This window comes from Dryas octopetala, chromosome 9, assembly GCF_963921425.1.
Source record: "Dryas octopetala chromosome 9, drDryOcto1.1, whole genome shotgun sequence".
NCBI lineage: Eukaryota > Viridiplantae > Streptophyta > Magnoliopsida > Rosales > Rosaceae > Dryas > Dryas octopetala.
This window is the reverse complement of record NC_141374.1, coordinates 13,603,325-13,621,846: the sequence shown is the minus strand read 5'-3', so window position 1 is coordinate 13,621,846 and position 18,522 is coordinate 13,603,325. Positions and strand designations below refer to the sequence as shown.

Below are 18,522 nucleotides of genomic sequence, written 5' to 3'. Positions count from 1 at the left end.
ATAGAGCACATTGCGGGAGATATGTTTGTACGCATCCCAAAAGCTGATGCCATTTTCATGAAGGTTAGGTTTGTTAGAATTAATCAAATATTTGGTTAAAGGGAATATTCCAAAACACATGTCCATTTCAGCTGAAGACGTACTGATTTAACTAGTCTTAAACACACTTGAAAAGATTTCATGCTTGGGTTTCAATAATTATTGATACTGATTTTTGTGGTTACTGACTTACTGTTTTTCACATTGGCTATATATTTACTTACTATTTTCAACCTAATCAGGATTCTCCAAATAAAAATTATAATCGTATGTGATATTTATTCTCTACATTGCTCTATAGTGGGCCTATTAATTAATATTTGTTATGTGTGTCTCTGTTTAAGCCTTCTAATTTTAGCGAAAAATTTAATTTTTATTAAAATGTGATAGTTGTGATGAAAAAGAAAAGTTGGTGAATTCATAAAGAGGTAGAAAAATTAGGTGAGTTCATAAAGAGGTAACAAACAAAATTAAGTGAAATACTACTAGGTACTATAAATTAGAACCGAACCCCATTTGCCAATATACCAATTTAATTATTTCTTGAGGTCCTCTTGTCTTCAGTACTCTTAGCAATATGGCCACGACAAAGCTACTGCTAACAGACCTCATATCTGGTGTGAACCATGTTCCCTCAAACTTCATTCGGCCCATCTCCGACCGTCCAAATCTCACTGATGTTCAGACAATAGACGGCTCAAATATTCCCCTTATTGATCTCCAAGGCCTCCACGGCCCAAACCACTCTGATATTATCAAACAGATTGGCCAAGCTTGCCAAAATGATGGTTTCTTTCAGGTATATATGCATATAATCCCATTTTTCAATTTGCATGTAATTCTTGTTCCTCCAAAGACCATCCCATTTATTATGAATTTATGATCAGGTTAAAAACCATGGAGTGGCAGAGACAACGATCGATGACATGCTGAGTATAGCAAGAGAATTTTTCAGATTGCCAGAGAGTGAAAGGTTGAAGATGTACACAGATGACCCTTTAAAGACCACCGGGCTTTCCACCAATTTCAATGTCGAGACTGAAAAACACTCTAGCTGGAGGGACGTCCTTAGATTCCATTGCTACCCCCTTGAAGACTATGTGCATGAATGGCCTACCAATCCCCCAACCTTGAGGTAATTAAATGGAATTAACACCCCTCTAGTCCTCTACGAATGTTCTTTCATCATAAATTCAATTCAATCACGGATCAAATTCACAGTCGGATAACATAACAGTTTTTAAAATAACGAGCACTTTCTTTGTTTCCAGGAAGCAAGTGGGTGAGTATTGCACCAGTGTGAGAGGACTGGTGATGACACTGCTTGAGGCCATATCAGAGAGCCTAGGCCTGGAAAAGAAGTCCATTGTAAAGGCTTTAGGGAAAGAAGGCCAGCATATGTCTTTTAATTACTATCCACCATGTCCAGAGCCAGAGCATATTTATGGATTGCCCGGACATACTGACCGTAGTCTAATCACCGTCCTTCTCCAAGATGATGTGCCCGGATTGCAGGTCCTTAGAAATGGCAATTGGGTTGCTGTCAACCCCATTCCAAACACTTTCATAGTCAATATCGGTGATCTGATGCAGGTACGACAAAATCTCTCCTCAATTATTTTTTTAGATTACAATAATTGATGACTTATTGTGCCAAAACCAGTCTCTAATCTGGGTTTACTCTACAAGTCAATAATTGATGTACTACAGGACAAGTCATTTATCGGTTAGGCAATAGAAAAATCAATATCAACCGAATTTTCTATTGCATTGCCGACACAATGTCCAAAAACCCGGGACCCATACTCAACCCGTACTGACTATTTCAATATAATAAAGGTTTTTTAAATTTTCATCACAAGAGAATATAATAAAGGTTTTTTTATCATAAATGATCACTCAATTCTTACTCAAATATCAATTTGATTCAAGGTATTTTGGCTCAATGTGCTATTTCATCTTTATTACTTTTTATTGTATTCCGTCCAAATTTTTGTCAAATTTAGTCACGTATGGTGCACTTTTTCATGGGCAAAATGGTCTTCATTTGTGATAAAAAACCTATACTAATATATGAATAAAAATTAGCTATTAATATATCAATGGGCCTCTATTGCAATGCCTATTCACTGGTTCACTGGTAGCATTGAGGATGTTCTAAATGATTGAGAACACATAAAACTCAAATTAAATCATAGGCCGGTTATGAGGCTAGTCAAGTGAGACAACTGCCTAAATATTTAGGCCTTTAAATTTTATGAACCTCTTATATATTATTGTTAGAAATTTAGAGGGTGTTTAGGATACTTGTAGCTAATGGCTTGTGTAAGCTTCTATTAGCTACTTATGTTTGATATGAGAAATTTGGGTGAAAAATATTAGAGTTGAGTGGAGACCTTAGTTAGAAATAGGACAATTTTATTTAGAAGTAGAGGAGAAATACAAAGCTTTAATAGATGTCTAGGACAATAGGACTTAGGAGTAATGGCTTTTAGTATTGCCTCTTGCTTACACTTAGATATGGGTACATGCTATATATATAGAGAGTAAATGAACCTACTTGACTTCTCTAGAACATCTATTAGCCATATGTTACTAGTAGGTTCTAGAGTATACTACACTTTTAATTATATTCTAGTATATTCTTATATAATCTTATTCTAGACTCTTTTTTTATGTAGAATTATGTAGACTTCTCTAGCATAATTTGTCATGGGCTTTAAAAGAATTTTCTAGAAATTTCTAGTTGGTGTGGAATAGTGTAGATAATTCCACAAATGTGCATTACTTTTTTTAACAATTATGATAATTTTTGTGTGTATTGATCGAAAAGATAAATCACCTAAATACACACAGAGAGACAGAGAGATCGATCGGTGGCCTCATTTTTATAATTTGCCTAAACCCTTGAAATCTTAGAACCACCCTAAGCCTATGTTACTTTGTTGCTCATCTTTGGGATTTCGCCACCATGTAGCACAAAAAAAACACACAAAATTCTTTGTTTTTTTTTTTTTCACATTTTTTCTTTTATCAATCAGGTAATTAGCAACGATCGGTACAAGAGTGTGCTCCACAGAGCTGTTGTGAACTGCAACAGAGAGAGATTATCGATTCCAACCTTCTACACCCCATCACCTGATGCAGTGATTGGGCCTGCCAAGGAGCTGATCAGCCATGACCACCCACCGCTCTACAAAGAGTTTACATATGACGGATACTACGAAAAATTCTGGAATAGACAAGTTGCAAAGGGGCGTTGCATTGACTTGTTCAAAGTCGAATGACCCACGTACTTCAGCATGTGTGCAAATAAACAATGCTGCAATGTTATCTTGTTAGCTTTTCTAATTACCAAAATGTCCCCAATAAAACGGTTTGATGAGCGCTAGCTTGAGAGAGTCAAAGACCCCATTCTTTGACCACATTAAGATCAGATTGATATTGTTTTGAGTTTGATATTGTTTTGAGAATAATTAGCTGCGAAGGAAACCAGCTAAGTGTTTTATAAATTATGTTTATAAAAGTAATTTGAGTGTAAAAAGCTTGGGAAAGCTTTAAGAAAGTAACTTTAATAAAAACAGCCAACCCCACAGCTGCAACGCAAGAGCCTCTCAGATTCTGTTTTTTCCTATCTTAAATTTCATTTTGGCCATTGAAGAAGAAGAAATGGAAAAGGGTTACTTATCATTTTCCCAAATAGCATCCCAGCTCCCCTCTCAGAACAACCCAGATGCCCGGCCCTTTGGTTCTTGATCGTATGCTCTATTACCATCCATCTCCAAATACTTCATTCGGAAACAGGATGGAACATCATTTGCACCATTACTAAATTTATGCCATGACAAGGTCATCATAGTACAATATTTACAAACCTTGTTAATTTGGTCATCTCCATATATCTCCATTTTGTAAATTCCTTAAGCCTTGACATGGCAGGTAACATTTGTAACAGTTCTGGAAGGAGGACTTCCATTTAGCCAGACCTATGGAATGAATGTGGTGATGCTAAATTTGGTGGACTACCTCGGAGTCTCGGACTATTGGTTTGGGCCCTCCCTATTTAGTTGTGCTTTCTTTTGGGGTCTTTAACCCAAATTTCATCATGCTTCTCAAATTGAATTTGACAACTTTCCAAAGTATAATGAGTGGCAACCAATATATCGCTGGCACGGTCCCATTGTGCCTCATAGTTGGGATAAGTTGCCAAAGAGTACTTGGGTACACTACAAGAAATTAGAGCAATGTTCATCTTCATTAGTTGCACAGAAAAATGTGGCAATTGAGAAATAGGGACAAAAGTGCCTTGATTTTAACAAAAATATGTGGCAATTGGACAATAAGGACTAAAGTTTCTTATTGCCACTCCTTGTGCAACCAAATGATAGTGAGTTTTGCACACATGTCAGTGTGTTTCTATCTAGGCCTTCAAAAGCTGAGCAAATTTTAGTTAGATATTTAATTTTATTAATATGTGATAGTTGTGATCAAGGAGTAATATTTCGGTTTCGAGGAAATTTTCGATGAAAATTTCGATGGAAATTTTTGTGAAAATTTCGATTCCGATAAAATTAGACAAAAATGACGAAAATTGCTATCAAAATATGGAAATTTTGAATGAAACTTGACCATATGTTTATTTAACATATTATCTACTACATTGATAAAAAACATTGAAAAAATAAAATAATATAATAGATTTCATGTGATATGTAATGAATATAATGCGCGCTGGAGACAATACTGTTAAAAAAATACTTCATTAATTAATAATTACATAATAAAATTACACGAATAAATCACCAATGTGGCAACGGAAAGTAGCAAGCTTACTCAAAGAGACTTGAAAATTGTCTTCGATAGTTAAATTAAGCCGAATTGGGTTAAAATAGAACCAATCCAATGACAGCAGCGGCGATAACAGTTTACCTAAAATTTCAATTTTACAAATTATCGAAATTGGAAAACCAAACATTAAGGAAATGAAACTTCATGATAAGAGGATAAATTTTTTTTTCATAATTTATGTTTACAACTAAACGAAACACCAAAATGACCAAATCAAACTCCAAATAAAATCTCAAATCTTTTTTTTTCTTTCCAATTGCCTAAAGACTCCAAATCTCAATCTACCTCTAAAAAAAAAAATTTCTTTCCTTTTTTTTTTCTCTTTTTTTTTTTTTTTTTTCCTTTTCCTTTCTTTTCTCTTCTTTTTTCTCTTTCCTTTTCCTTCTTCCCACGTGACTTCCTTTTTTTTTTTTCTTTCCTTTTCCTCTTCTTCCCCAGTAGCCTTCGTCTTCGTCTTCTTCCATTTCCAGTGGGCAGTGAGTGGCCTTCATCTTTTTTTTTTTCTCCAGTTTTTTTTTCTTCTCCCTTCATAACCTCTCTCTTCCCTCTCCCACCTCCCTCCTCCCTTCCTAATCTCTTTCTTCCCTCTCCCTCCCCGGATCTCTTCTCTCCCTCCGACGGCGGCGCGGCTCTGCAACACGTACCCTCTTCGATCTCTTATCTCCCTCCGGCGACGGTGCTCTCCTCCCCTTTCCCTCTGGTCTCTGCCTCCCCTCTCTCTCTCCGGGCTCTACATCGAAAATTTCGCCGAAATTTCGAAAATTTCGGAAAACTTCGGCCAAATATTTCGAAATTTATTTGATATGGTGTTAAAATTTTCATACCCCTTAAAAACGAAATTTTACCCCTTGGTTGTGATGAAAAAAAATAAAAAGTTTGTGAATTTAGAAAGAGGTGAAGAAATAAGGTGAGTTCATACAGAGGTAAAAAAAATTAGGTACTATAAATAAGGCGACCAAACCCCATTGGCCAGCATACCAATTTACTTGTTCAGGTTCTCTCGTCTTCAGTACTCTTAGCAATAATGGCCACAACAAAGCCACTGCTAACAGACCTCATCTCTGAGATGAACCATGTCCCCTCAAAATACATTCGGCCCATCTCCGACAGTCCAAATCTCACTGATGTCCAGACATCAGACGGCTCCAGTATTCCCCTCATTGATCTCCAAGGTCTCCATGGTCCCAACCACTCTGATATTATCAAACAGATTGGCCAAGCTTGCGAAAGTGATGGTTTCTTTCAGGTATACATATAATCCCATTATTCAATTTGTATGCAACTATTCTTCTTCTTCCTCTAAAGTATGCACCATAGAGTGAGTGAGTCACTGACCATCCCATTTATTACGATCAGGTTAAGAACCATGGAGTGCCAGAGACAATGATCAATGACATGTTGAGAATAGCGAGAGAGTTTTTCAGACTGCCAGAGAGTGAGAGGTTGAAGCTGTACTCAGGTGACCCTTCAAAGACCACCGGGCTTTACACCAATTTTGATGACAAAAATGGCAATCTCTGCACCTGGAGGGACTTTCTCAGACTCCATTGCTACCCTCTTGAAGAATACGTGCATGAATGGCCTACCAGTCCGCTAACCTTCAGGTAAATGGGATTCCCCTCTAATAATTAATCTTCTTTTGCCAAAAAGTTGGCAACAACATAGTATAAATCAAACATGCAAATCAATCTAATCAATAATTATATTTACAGTCTGAAAACATAACATATGACTGAAAGAACAAAGTTCACAAACACTTTCTTTGTTTACAGGAAGCAAGCAGGGGAGTATTGCACCAGCATGAGAGGACTGATTATGACACTGTTTGAGGCCATATCAGAGAGCCTAGGCCTGGAAAAGAAGTCCATTGTTAAGACTTTAGAGAAAGAAGGCCAGCATATGTCTTTGAATTACTATCCACCATGTCCAGAGCCAGAGCTTATTTATGGATTGCAAAGTCATACTGACCGTGGTCTAATCACCATCCTTCTCCAAGATGATGTGCCTGGATTGCAGGTCCTTAGAAATGGCAAGTGGATTGCTGTCAACCCCATTCCCAACACTTTGATTGTCAATATCGGTGATCTCATGCAGGTAACACCGTATCTCGATCTCCTCAATTTTGTTTTGAGATTATAAAATCCCACCTAATATTCCAAGTTCTTTTTTTATTTTTTTGGCCGGTCACCTAATATTCCAAGTTCTAAATTCTAATCATTCATGAGTCGGACCTAATTTGCCCTACATGCTGTCATCATCTACGTAAGAGCATTCCCAACTAGGGTCCTCCCAACGTTGCACACTTGCATGAATGGAAAATTCAATAGCATTAAAATGACTGATGCTCTCTAATCTGGGTTTACTGTACATGTCAATTATTGATTTTGATTCTTCTATTGCATGCCGACAAAATGTCCAAAAACGCGTGACCCATACTGACCGAATGCAATCCAATGTGGTCCAGCTGACTTAAATTTTTAAGAGGATGTACTATAATATGACATCAATAATTGCAAAAACATCAATAAACCTCTATTGTTGCCTAGTGGTAGCATTGAGGATCTTCTAAATGATTGAGAACACGTGAAAGAGCGCGTTGAGATAATTAAATCTCAAGTTGTCTCTCAGCCATGATAGTCGGTGACAAGCAAGGCTAAAATTTTGATTTTGACAAAATTAGATAAAAATGACAAAAATTATTATTAAAATATGAAAATTTTGAATAAAATTTGACCATATGTTTATTTAACATATTATCTATTATATTGATAAAAAATATTAAAAAAATCAAATTCTACAATAGGTTTCATGTGATATAAATAAATATAATGTGCACTGTAGGTAAATATTATTAAATAAAATTAGTATATACTTTATACTCTATAATCTATGCACTAAATCCTATATACTCGATTTATATTCTTTAGGATATGGTATAAGATATTAGGGTTTAAGCTTTTTAGGATATTTTTAATTATTTTCTATATAGAAATGTATTATGGTTTAGAGTTTAAAAACAACTAAATGAAACCCCAAAAGAGCCAAACCAAACCCCAAACCTTTTTTTTTATTTCCAATTGCCCAAAGGCTCAAAACCTCAATCAACCTTAAAGCCTTTTTTTTTTTTTTTTTGCTCTTTTTTTTTTCTTTCCTTCCTTTTCCTCCCTGCCCGTGACTCTCTCTTCCCTCTTCCCTCTCCCCTCTCTCCTCTCATTTCTCTCTCCCAGCCTGCGTGCACAATAGATCTCACATCCCTCTATCTTCTCCCCCAACCCAGCCCATCCTCGACACACCTCCCCTTACCCAGCCCATCCCTGACAAACCCCCCTCACCCAGCCCCTCCCCGCCCCTTTCCCCCTAAACCCAACCCTTCCCTGCCCCTCTCCCCCCAACCTAGCCCCTCCCCTACCCACCCTACCTCACCCAATCCCAAGCCCATATTTTTGGCGAAATTTCTCGAAATATTAATGAAAATATGTTGATATTTTGATAAAATTTCCCCCTCTTGAAAAAACAAAATTTTCACCGAAATTTTTGAAATTTTCCTCCTTGGTTACAAGGGTAGGTAAATAAGATAACCACTAGACTTTAAAATTATATAAACTAACATATTATGATGATTTTTGTGTGTACTTAGTAAAAATATAAATCACCTTAATGCACACAAAGATCGAAACCTCATTTTTATAATTTGTCTCGACCCTTAGAATCTTAGAGCCACCCTAAGCCCATGTTACTTTGTTGCTCGATCATATTTGGGATTCCCCACCATGTAGCACAAAAAACACACAATTCTAATTTATTTATTTATTTTCCATTTTTCCTTGTATTAATCAGGTAATTAGCAACGATCGGTACAAGAGTGTGCTCCACAGAGCTGTTGTGAACCGCAACAGAGAGAGAATATCGATTCCAACCTTCTACTCCCCATCACCTGATGCAGTGATTGGGCCTGCCAAGGAGCTGATCAGCCATGACCACCCACCGCTCTACAAAGAGTTTAAATATGATGGATACTTCGAAAAATTCTGGAATAAGCTAGTTGCACAGGGGCGTTGCACAGACTTGTTCAAAGTCAAATGACCCCTTGAGCATTTGTGCAATTATGCAATGCTGCAATGTTCTCTTATTAGCTTTGCTAATTACCAAAATGCTCCCAATAAAACGGTCTGATGAGTAATGTTAGAGAGAGTTAAAAGACCTTATTAGGACTAGTTTGGTATTGTTTTGACTTTAATTAGCTGTGAAATAAGAGTATTTTGTTTTTGAAAGTGGTTTGAGTGTAAAAAGCTTTGGTAAAAGCTTTAAGAAAATAACTTTAAGAAAAACAGTGAACCCCACAGCTGCAATCCAAGAGCCTCACAGATTCTGTTTTTTACTTTCTTAAAGTTAATTAATTTTGCCCATTGAAGAATAACCAATGGAAAAGGGTTAATTGCAACATCAATTTCTCAATTCTAGAAACCTATGACTTTTCAATATACATTGGCCCAGTCAAGCCACCAAAATGGAAGTTATAATACCAAGGCCAAATTCACATAGGACATACAGAATATTCTAATCTCTACACGCACAATTTCTTCTTCATTTCGAGAATTACAAAAGTTCAGATTCTTGATGGTGTTAAAATCTCTCATGGCTATATAAAGATTTACAAAAACAATAAATCCTTAGCTAATATAGACTCACTCCCAATTCCAAGGCAACCTGTTACCAACATTCCAAATATTCCCTACTTTGGAAGACCAAATTCCACATGAACTTGGAGCAAAACCAGCTGAGAATGTTCACCAATGAAGAGGATACTCACTCCCAATATGCTATGCAACTAGCAAGCGCAGCAGTGCTGCCTATGGTGCTTAAAGCAGCCATAGAGCTTGGTGTGTTTGACATAATACACAGAGCTGGCCCTGAAGGCCTGCTTTCACCTTCCCAAATAGCATCCCAGCTTCCCCCACACAACAACCCAGATGCCCCTTTGGTTCTTGATCGTATGCTTCGCCTTCTCTCGGCCTATTCTGTCCTCACTTGCTCTGTTACCACCCACCAAACAGATGGGGAGGTTCTCAGGCTTTATGGGTTGTCACCCATCTCCAAATACTTCATTCGGAACCAGGATGGAACATCACTTGCCCCTTTTCTAAATCTATGCCATGACAAGGTCATCATAGATAGCTGGTATATAGTGCTATATACAAACCCTGTTAATTTGGTCATATCCATACATCACCATTTTGTAACTTCTTTATGAAATTATGTCATGGCAGGTATCATTTGAAAGATGCAGTTTTGGAAGGAGGACTTCCATTTAGCCACGCCTATGGAATGAATGTGGTGGATTACATTGGGAAAGATGCTAGATTAGGTGGAATATTCAAGGACTCAATGAAAGAGTTTAACCCCATCTTTATGAGGAAGGTCCTGGACACTTACAGGGGTTTTGAAGGCCTAAATACACTGGTGGATGTAGGTGGTGGTGATGGTACCATCCTTAACATGATTGTCTCCAAGTGCCCTGCTATCAAGGGTATCAACTATGATTTGGCTTCTGTGATAGAAAAGTCTCCCTCCTATCCTGGTATGGTATCAAACCTTTGTTTCCCCCCTCCCCTCTCCATCAGACAATTTAGTGTAGCTCCATATAATTCACTGTGCCTTGTTAACTTCTGGAAGATTTTTGCTTCAGGAATAGAGCACATTGCAGGAGATATGTTTGCAAGGATTCCAAAAGGAGATGCCATTTTCATGAAGGTTAGATTTGTTTGAACTAATCAAACATTTATTTAAAGAGCATGTTCCAAAACAAATGCCTATTTTTGCTGAAGACACTGATTTAACTGATGCAATGGCTTTTATAAACAGTGGATTCTGCACGGTTGGGATGACAAACATTGCTTGATGATACTGAAGAATTGCTACGAGGCCTTGTCAGACCATGGGAAAGTGATACTGGTGGACATGGTGATATTAGAAGCCCCTGAAACCAGTCTTTCTGCTAAAAACTTGTATCAGTTTGATATGTTCATGATGAATACCAATCCGACGGGAAAGGAGAGGACAGAGAAAGAATTTCAAAGTCTGGCAAAAGAAGCAGGGTTTTCAAGCATTCGAGTGGCATGTTCTTTTTTTAATTTTTCAGTCGTGGAGCTGTTAAAAAATTAGAATCCAGATGGATTTGTTTTGTTTTTCTGTAGCTACCATTCTGTCTATTTTAATTTCTTTCACATTTTTTCATCTGAACATCCAACTTCCAAGTTCGTTTTAGACATGCAACAAGTTCTCAAGCTGTACTGAAAACTCCAAACACTTCTAGATTATGCAAGCTAGAGCATCATCATTCCTATGGTATAACCAACTCCACTAGCAGTTTAATAATGTGACTAATGTCATTAGAGAAAAAAAGAAAATTGTAGCAGATGCAATTGCAGACACAAATAGCATACAGTGTGAGCTCATAGGAGTTAATGCAAAGAGAGATATATTGAACAAATTTTTTCCTTGAAAATATTATGTCAATTTAATAAGAAACGAATTCCACATGGAAGAGCAAGCCAAAGAGATGGTATATATGAATATACTATCCTTCAACTGTGGAAAAAAATTGAAGTTCAGAAAACACCCAACCAACCTAGGTACAACACTCCAGCTATGACAGATCATTTCCCCCTCTCTCCAAATCTACTGACGCTCTATCTGAATCGTTACATGACTGATATTATATTCTCTCCTGATATAGTCCACAACCTTTTCCAGTACCATGTCAGTATCAGCATCCGGCTTAACAATAACATGGCAAGCCAGTAACACCTTCCCAACAGTTATGGCCCATATGTGCAGTTCATGAATGGCAACTACCTCATCCATCTCACAGAGACCTTTCTCAAGCTTTGTGGCATCAATCTCTCTAGGAGTGCTCTCCATCAGAACCTCCAGAATGCTCCGCAACATCCTGATTGTTGTCCCCAGCACAATTAATGAAAATACAAGGGTGCATATCAGATCAATAATCTTCCACTCAGGCTTATACCATATCATTGCTCCACCAATCATCACTCCAACACTCTGAATGGAATCCCCAAGTACATGAAGATAAGCCCCCTGCACATTGATATTTCGTTGCTTCTTCTTTTTAACTCCACCGTCTGATTTCTTTTCACCTTCACAGCAAGGCTTGAGCAGAGGTTCTGTGTGATCTTCTCCCTCAGAATGATGGTGCTCATGATCATGAATGGCATGCACCCCATGATGATGGTGATGGTGATGTGTCGTCACAGTAATCCCATGGTTATGTGTATCATCCTGATACTCATTGCTATGATGATGATCACCATGATCATGATCATGCCCACCGTGTCCATGACCATGCCCATGCACATGCCCATGATCGTGCCCATGCACATGCCCATGATCGTGCCCATGTCCATGTCCATGTCCATGATCATGACCCAACAAGAGCGCCATGGCGATGTTAACCACTAAACCAAATGCAGAAACAAGAAACATGAGAAAGCCCTGAACTTCACCAGTATCATTGATAAGTCTAGCAATGGCTTCATAAACAAGGATCCCAGCAAGAAGCCATATCATCTGAATGGAAACAAGAGCACCTAGTATTTCAATCCTGAAGAAGCCATAAGACTGACGAGGAGTTGCCTCCCACCCTGATGCCCAAAGCGAGAACAGAGAAATTGCAAATGCTGCAACATCTGACAATAGATGAGCTGCATCAGTCAAAATTGCAAGACTGTTCGCTTTAATACCCCCAACAACTTCCACACTCATGAAAATGACACAGAGTACAACTGCTATCAAAAGCTTCCGCATGGAGGCTGACCGTTCCTGTGCATCCTTGGAACTGGTTTTAGCATCTGAAAATCCACAGGGTCCTTCCCCACAAATCTTGCTCCCAACCAAGCTTGTCTCTACAGCTGGCACATCTCCACGTACTTCAATTATATGCCCATTTTCAGAATGTTGCACTTCCATCTGAAAAGCAACAAGAAACAATAAGGATTAAGACTTCATCAATTTAGTTAGCTGGAAAATCCTTCTGTGAGATACAACCATAAGAATCACATAGCAATTAGAAAAACAAGCTTGAGAACAATAAAAGTAGAGAAGGACAACATACAACCAACTCAACAAATACAAGATGAAAAACAACTAAGATAGAAAGATAGCAAGCACATGAGTAAACATTAGATTGGCTATCATGCAAATCAATACAAGCAAATACAAAAATGTGAATTTCTTATGCCACCATCATAACTAGGTTATTTGTAAAACAGCCCAACACAAGTATCCCAACCATAGTAAAAGGTTGTGGTGTACTTCTGCCCAATCCAATACTTGCCCAATTGTCCTTCAGACAACCAATTCCAGCCTATTTATTGTCCATGTGCATCTTTTCAACAATTATAATCACAGGTTAGATAAGAATATGAACAGCTCCTAGAAGTAGAGCACTTCAATCCTAAAATTTGTTTTGACACCAAAATTCAAGGATCATGCATCAAAATATGTAACCCGAAGCGAACACACACAATCAAAGGGGAAAAGCACTGGAATTTGTATTCTTTAGAAGCATGTTGAGTTAGTATCCATAATATCACTCACCATGATCCTTTTGATGACAAATTTATGGTTTGAAAGCAGAAACAGTATTTATCACCACAAAATTTATTCTTATACCATAATTAATATCTAATTGGCTGAAGAAAAAGTTAGTATACAGCAAAACCAAGGTCCTTAATTTATTTAAGAGACAAAGGAGAGACTACAATTAACCAAGGAACCAATCACAGAGAACAAATTAAAGCAATAATTAAGAATGCATACCTTAATCAGAGAACAAAAAACATGTATTCATAAATTATAGAAACAAGGATAACACCAAACGCATTATCAAAGACACCACCCAAGAAAGCTTATCTATGAAACCAAAAGAACAACAAGCTTTTGTACTCAATGGTTCCGTATGTATCCATATAACGAAATAAAAATCACGAGATCCATCCAGCAATATGACGTCAAAAGCAAACAAAACAGGGCAAAAAACCGAAAAAAACAAAAAAAAACAGCTAATCAACGACACCCAAATGGATAAACTTACTTTCCCTCTCTCTCAGGATCTGGGTTATTCAAAAGGCATTGGATTAATAGATTCCATCAAAACATAAAAAATAAACAATTGCATAATGAACCCACAGAGAGATAAAGAAAGAGAAAGAGATATACCTCAGAATGCTGTATTGTTGAGGAGGGAAATGTGAAGCAGATATAGGGATCTTTGGGTGTATATAACAGATAATTGGAGCTAATGGAAATTGTGGTGGTCCTCAGATTCTCTGAGCACTGTGAAGGTGGCCTTTGGCTTGAAACATAATATGATAATAATACGAGAGGATATATAAATACTAAATACAATGCCCACAATCCCTAATTTCCCTTTCGGATTCGGTCTACACTCTTAAGTCTAGGGTTTTTGTAATTTTGTTTTGGGAAGAAGATTCTGTGTCCTTTTTTCTCGATTATGATTTCTCATTTGTTTGCTAGTCATTGAATATCAATAAAGGACGTCTGCTCTACCTTTCTTACCCCTTTTGGGCCGCCATTCCCTCGGTTTTTTGGGTATTTAAGTCAAATCAAGGTTCTTAACTAAGTAATTAAGTATTATTATCGTTGCCTTGTTAATTTTTTATGATGACGAATTATATTAACTAACCCACTCAACAGACAATTCATTACCTGGTCGGACCATGATTACCCTTAAGGTTGGTGAAAGGACTGAGTTGGACATAACGGCGTTTTATACATATAATATAGATAATGTTATCAACCTTCTTTTTTAAGTCTTTTCTTCTTTAACTTTTTCTTTATTTTTTTAGTTTTATAATGTAATTTCATGATAGAAATCGTTTATTTTTTAAATTTCATATTAAAAATTATTTTTAGAAGAAAAAATTAATCAAATCGGAAATCATTTGATTATGTAACTATTATAAAATAAACAGGTAATGAATCTAATTGTTACTAAAATCTTGTGTTTATTTTATTACAATTACATGACCAAACAATTTTCGATTTAATAAATTTTTTACTAAAATATTTTTAAAGGATAATCTAAAAATGAACCGTTCTAAGAATGAAATACTGCGAAATAAGAATAATAATAAAAAATTAAAGGAAAAAGTATATAGTATATAGCATTTACCTATAATATATAGTTGGTGACTTGGTGTTGTTTTTTTTGTTTCTTTTTTCTCATTTGATTATGTAACTATTATAAAATAAACAGATAATGAATCTAATTGTTACTAAAATCTTGTGTTTATTTTATTACAATTACATGACCAAATAATTTTCGATTTAATAAATTTTTTACTGAAATATTTTTAAAGGATAATCTAAAAATGAACCGTTCTAAGAATGAAATACTGCGAAATGAGAATAATAATAAAAAATTAAAGGAAAAAGTATATAGTATATAGCATTTACCTATAATATATAGTTGGTGACTTGGTGTTGTTTTTTTTGTTTCTTTTTTCTCATTTATATTTTGTGGTGGTCTTGTGACTGCATGATTTTTCTGATTAACTAATGTGTTCTTGTGAAAGTGATTCTCCTTGTAGGATATGGCTTATTGGGCCCTGCAGAGTAGATAATATCTTATTAGATTCACGAAAATTTAATAATATCCAATCAATTGAGGGCAAAGAAAGACCTAGTACATTCATTATGTTTCTCTGTAATTCTTTAAAATATTCTCTATGATTGACTAAATAATGTTCCTACTTCCTAGTAGAAAAAGAATCACTGCTTCTCTATATGAAGAGTCACTCTCCAACCCTACAAGGGACCTCTCTCTTAGTCAAGGCTCTTAAATGTCTATCTGTTTTGATTGTAATTAAGATTTGAGTTTATTCAAACACCTACATACCAACTAACTTTTGTTCTAATGATATTTTTCTTTATAAATATTGAAGCATGTAAATACCTTATTTGAATTGGTTTCAACATCCTTCACTACGAATGCATTGAAAAGATGAATAAGCACTGGTAAATGGCAAAATTACAATTGGAATGCATCTGTCAAATATTAATATTTTTGTAGTTTGGGTATGCCAAAAGTAGCTCTGGAGAAAGAAAATAAGGCATCATACTTACTCTTTGAAAAATAGACTATTCATCTCCACAATTGAAGATAAAACATTTTATTTTTTGTTATTTATAAAAGGAGCAATTGATAGCAACCTAGAATGTACTATGAAAAATAGACTATTTATCTCCACGATTGGAGATAAACATTTTATTTTTTGTTATTTATTAAAGGAGCAATCGATAGCACCCTAGTATGGACTATGGACTATGGAGCAAGACAATGACTAAAGCAACTTGTGGATGACACCTAAGTTCCCACCGAAATTTGTCAAATGATGAGGCTGAGTAATAAAACACTTATTCAAAGTCAAGACTCATCAACCTGCTTGAAGTAGTAGTCGCCTTCCTTTTATCTTCCAATTGATTATCGATATAATCATTAGAGGTATGGACATGATAATTGCGATTACGCACCAGATTCAACAAATATGACAGTATTTATACCCAACAACCAAAACTGGAGGTGATAGTATTACATACTGACTTTCATCAATCTTGTACAAACTTACAGATATGAGTTTAAAGACACAGCCTAACCAAGGAAACAAAATGTTGACAGCACTATAGCAGAAGTTCCTTCTTTTTGGGTTCGAGAATAGGAGGGTCAACATCGATCCCCATATTAGCTGCAGTACCTGCTATAATTCTCATTGCTGATTCTATACTTGTGCAGTTCAAGTCTGGAAGCTTTTCTTGTGCAATTGTACGCAACTGGTCAATGGTGACCTTCCCCACTTTCTCCAACTGTGGGTCTTTTGAACCTTTCTCCGCTCCTACATACCAGTCAGCAATCAGCATAGATAAACAAATATTGTACCATTATGGATATCAAATGCTGGCAAGGACTAGCATTTAATCAAGGAAATTCTATCATGTAACTGGTCCTATTATGAACAAATATAAGATGACAAGCTTTAAGAACAAGCCAAACTAGTTCAACCTGCCCAGAATGGTGATATTTCTCAAAACAGTGGCCAATAATTGATGTATATGCATGTATGACAGATAATCAAACCCAATTACTACACTCATCAAAAAACTAATAACCAAAACCACAAGATTATGCATAAAAGTAAGCATGGAACTAATCCTTAGTTTTTATCCTGAGATTTGTAGAATTCTAGAAATAGTTTCAAAACCGCATCTATTCTTCACTGTGTAATGGTAACTAATGAACTCTATGGCTCAAATGACATGAGTTACGATGTCAAATTAATTGGTAGATGAAACCTCAATGGCCAATGAAGACATGTAACTCCACAGCCTCACATTAATCAACAATGTTAAGTGGGTCAGCCAATGAAGACATGAACACCACTATAAATATTTTCAATTTACTACAATCCTCCTTTAAAAAAATGGTTTGGTGATACGATATAAATTTCTCGAAACAACTTGTGAGTGAAAGATACAAACTAAAGCTTAGCACAAGAATTTCTCCTTACCCAATATCCACTAGATGAGCAGCAATTACCAAACTAACATGGTAAGATGTCTTCCAATACAGTTAAATGGCAATGCTTGAGAAAAACAATTACATAAGAAAATCAAGAGAAACCCCATCAAACAGTTAGAGGGCACTGTGATAGAACACAAAAGAAGCATACCTGCGGCCTTAAGAAGCAAAACCGAAGCAGGTGGTGTCTTCAATATGAAAGTAAAACTCTTATCCTGGCATCAAAAAATCTGATAACAAGGTCATAATTCTGCAAACATTAGCCAAACCAATGAAACAAGTATAGCAAAAGTGCAACACAGACTGACATCGTAGACGGTAATTTCGACGGGAATGACATAGCCGGCCTTGTCAGCAGTCCTGGCATTGTAGTCCTTACAGAAAGCCATGATATTGACACCCTTAGAACCCAGCGCAGGCCCAACTGGCGGTGCCGGAGTGGCCTTTCCGGCCTCCAGAGCCAGCTTTATCATTCCGACCACTGCAAATTGCAAAGCCATCAAAACCCATCAAGGAAACGAGTTGAAATTTGTCAAAGACGAACCCACCAGTGAATGTGAATGTGAATGTGAATTAGTTACCTTTTTTGGATTTTCCACCAGGCTTGGCTTTTGGGGGAGCCATGGCGGTGACACTGAGTCGCCTCCGAGTTTGGAAATGGAGGAACGTGTTGGGGGTTGAAGAGAAGCTGCTGCTTATGCTTATGCTTATGGGTGAGCCCCAAAGCGAAGAAGAGAGGTGGGCATTGTTCTTTGAAGAGAAAGAGGGCAGGAGATGATGATGGGCAGACAATGAAGACGCCATGATGCAGAGCTTGAGTCACTGAGTCTCAGCACAAGGCAAAGTTTTGGATAGAACCCAGTATCCTATCTTCCACAGTACGACCCCAATCTCTATAATGCGCGCCAAACGACGTCGTACAAGAACATAGTAATCTGCCTTACGGTTAGCAGTTTACAGTTAGGGGGGGGTTATGCACACCACCCTAATTCACTAAGTTGACCACCCCACTTAAATTT

At 36.8% G+C, this 18,522-nt stretch overlaps 5 protein-coding genes across 7 annotated transcripts; 3 read left to right on the top strand and 2 right to left on the bottom strand.

Moving 5' to 3' along the window:
• The first annotated feature begins 569 nt into the window (after positions 1-569).
• LOC147274391 (protein DMR6-LIKE OXYGENASE 2-like) lies at positions 570-3,534 on the top strand. The gene is made up of 4 exons (XM_086256705.1): positions 570-838; positions 927-1,174; positions 1,311-1,632; positions 3,081-3,534. The coding sequence occupies exons 1-4, from the start codon at positions 617-619 to the stop codon at positions 3,324-3,326; spliced, it is 1,038 nt and encodes a 345-aa protein (XP_086112831.1). The 5' UTR covers positions 570-616; the 3' UTR covers positions 3,327-3,534.
• Positions 3,535-5,401: 1,867 nt separating this feature from the next.
• On the top strand, positions 5,402-9,158 carry LOC147274390 (protein DMR6-LIKE OXYGENASE 2-like). Its single transcript, XM_086257660.1, has 4 exons — positions 5,402-6,133; positions 6,244-6,491; positions 6,660-6,981; positions 8,725-9,158. The coding sequence occupies exons 1-4, from the start codon at positions 5,912-5,914 to the stop codon at positions 8,968-8,970; spliced, it is 1,038 nt and encodes a 345-aa protein (XP_086113786.1). The 5' UTR covers positions 5,402-5,911; the 3' UTR covers positions 8,971-9,158.
• Positions 9,159-9,462: 304 nt separating this feature from the next.
• LOC147274389 (caffeic acid 3-O-methyltransferase-like) lies at positions 9,463-11,127 on the top strand. The gene is made up of 4 exons (XM_086256821.1): positions 9,463-10,065; positions 10,155-10,465; positions 10,574-10,638; positions 10,750-11,127. Exons 1-4 carry the CDS (start codon positions 9,644-9,646, stop codon positions 11,047-11,049), a joined length of 1,098 nt encoding a protein of 365 aa, XP_086112947.1. The 5' UTR covers positions 9,463-9,643; the 3' UTR covers positions 11,050-11,127.
• A 228-nt stretch (positions 11,128-11,355) lies between these two features.
• Positions 11,356-14,406, bottom strand: LOC147274388 (metal tolerance protein A2-like). Of its 3 annotated transcripts, none has more exons than XM_086256820.1 (2): positions 14,000-14,124; positions 11,356-12,873 (listed from the first exon to the last, which is right to left on the bottom strand). In XM_086256820.1, the coding sequence occupies exon 2, from the start codon at positions 12,871-12,873 to the stop codon at positions 11,566-11,568; it is 1,308 nt and encodes a 435-aa protein (XP_086112946.1). In that variant the 5' UTR covers positions 14,000-14,124; the 3' UTR covers positions 11,356-11,565. The 3 variants fall into 3 exon arrangements, with proteins under 3 accessions (XP_086112946.1, XP_086112945.1, XP_086112944.1); XM_086256819.1 differs by lacking the exon at positions 14,000-14,124 and adding an exon at positions 13,726-13,836; XM_086256818.1 differs by lacking the exon at positions 14,000-14,124 and adding an exon at positions 14,125-14,406 and having other exon boundaries at positions 11,357-12,873.
• Positions 14,407-16,441: 2,035 nt separating this feature from the next.
• LOC147274387 (large ribosomal subunit protein uL11c-like) lies at positions 16,442-18,408 on the bottom strand. Its single transcript, XM_086257374.1, has 4 exons — positions 18,085-18,408; positions 17,812-17,984; positions 17,655-17,718; positions 16,442-16,820 (listed from the first exon to the last, which is right to left on the bottom strand). Exons 1-4 carry the CDS (start codon positions 18,305-18,307, stop codon positions 16,609-16,611), a joined length of 672 nt encoding a protein of 223 aa, XP_086113500.1. The 5' UTR covers positions 18,308-18,408; the 3' UTR covers positions 16,442-16,608.
• Between the last annotated feature and the right edge of the window lie 114 nt (positions 18,409-18,522).

Excerpts from the sequence above, each read along its gene's own strand:
- LOC147274391 (XM_086256705.1), top strand. The coding sequence starts at position 617 with ATGGCCACGACAAAGCTACTGCTAACAGACCTCATATCTGGTGTGAAC. Across the intron at positions 839-926 it reads AAAATGATGGTTTCTTTCAG|GTTAAAAACCATGGAGTGGC; the intron begins GTATATATGCAT and ends ATTTATGATCAG. Across the intron at positions 1,175-1,310 it reads ACCAATCCCCCAACCTTGAG|GAAGCAAGTGGGTGAGTATT; the intron begins GTAATTAAATGG and ends CTTTGTTTCCAG.
- LOC147274390 (XM_086257660.1), top strand. The coding sequence starts at position 5,912 with ATGGCCACAACAAAGCCACTGCTAACAGACCTCATCTCTGAGATGAAC. Across the intron at positions 6,134-6,243 it reads AAAGTGATGGTTTCTTTCAG|GTTAAGAACCATGGAGTGCC; the intron begins GTATACATATAA and ends TATTACGATCAG. Across the intron at positions 6,982-8,724 it reads ATATCGGTGATCTCATGCAG|GTAATTAGCAACGATCGGTA; the intron begins GTAACACCGTAT and ends TGTATTAATCAG.
- LOC147274389 (XM_086256821.1), top strand. The coding sequence starts at position 9,644 with ATGAACTTGGAGCAAAACCAGCTGAGAATGTTCACCAATGAAGAGGAT. Across the intron at positions 10,066-10,154 it reads AAGGTCATCATAGATAGCTG|GTATCATTTGAAAGATGCAG; the intron begins GTATATAGTGCT and ends ATGTCATGGCAG. Across the intron at positions 10,639-10,749 it reads GAGATGCCATTTTCATGAAG|TGGATTCTGCACGGTTGGGA; the intron begins GTTAGATTTGTT and ends TTTTATAAACAG.
- LOC147274388 (XM_086256818.1), bottom strand. The coding sequence starts at position 12,873 with ATGGAAGTGCAACATTCTGAAAATGGGCATATAATTGAAGTACGTGGA.
- LOC147274387 (XM_086257374.1), bottom strand. The coding sequence starts at position 18,307 with ATGGCGTCTTCATTGTCTGCCCATCATCATCTCCTGCCCTCTTTCTCT. Across the intron at positions 17,985-18,084 it reads TGGTGGAAAATCCAAAAAAG|TGGTCGGAATGATAAAGCTG; the intron begins GTAACTAATTCA and ends TGCAATTTGCAG. Across the intron at positions 16,821-17,654 it reads TTTGCTTCTTAAGGCCGCAG|GAGCGGAGAAAGGTTCAAAA; the intron begins GTATGCTTCTTT and ends ACTGGTATGTAG.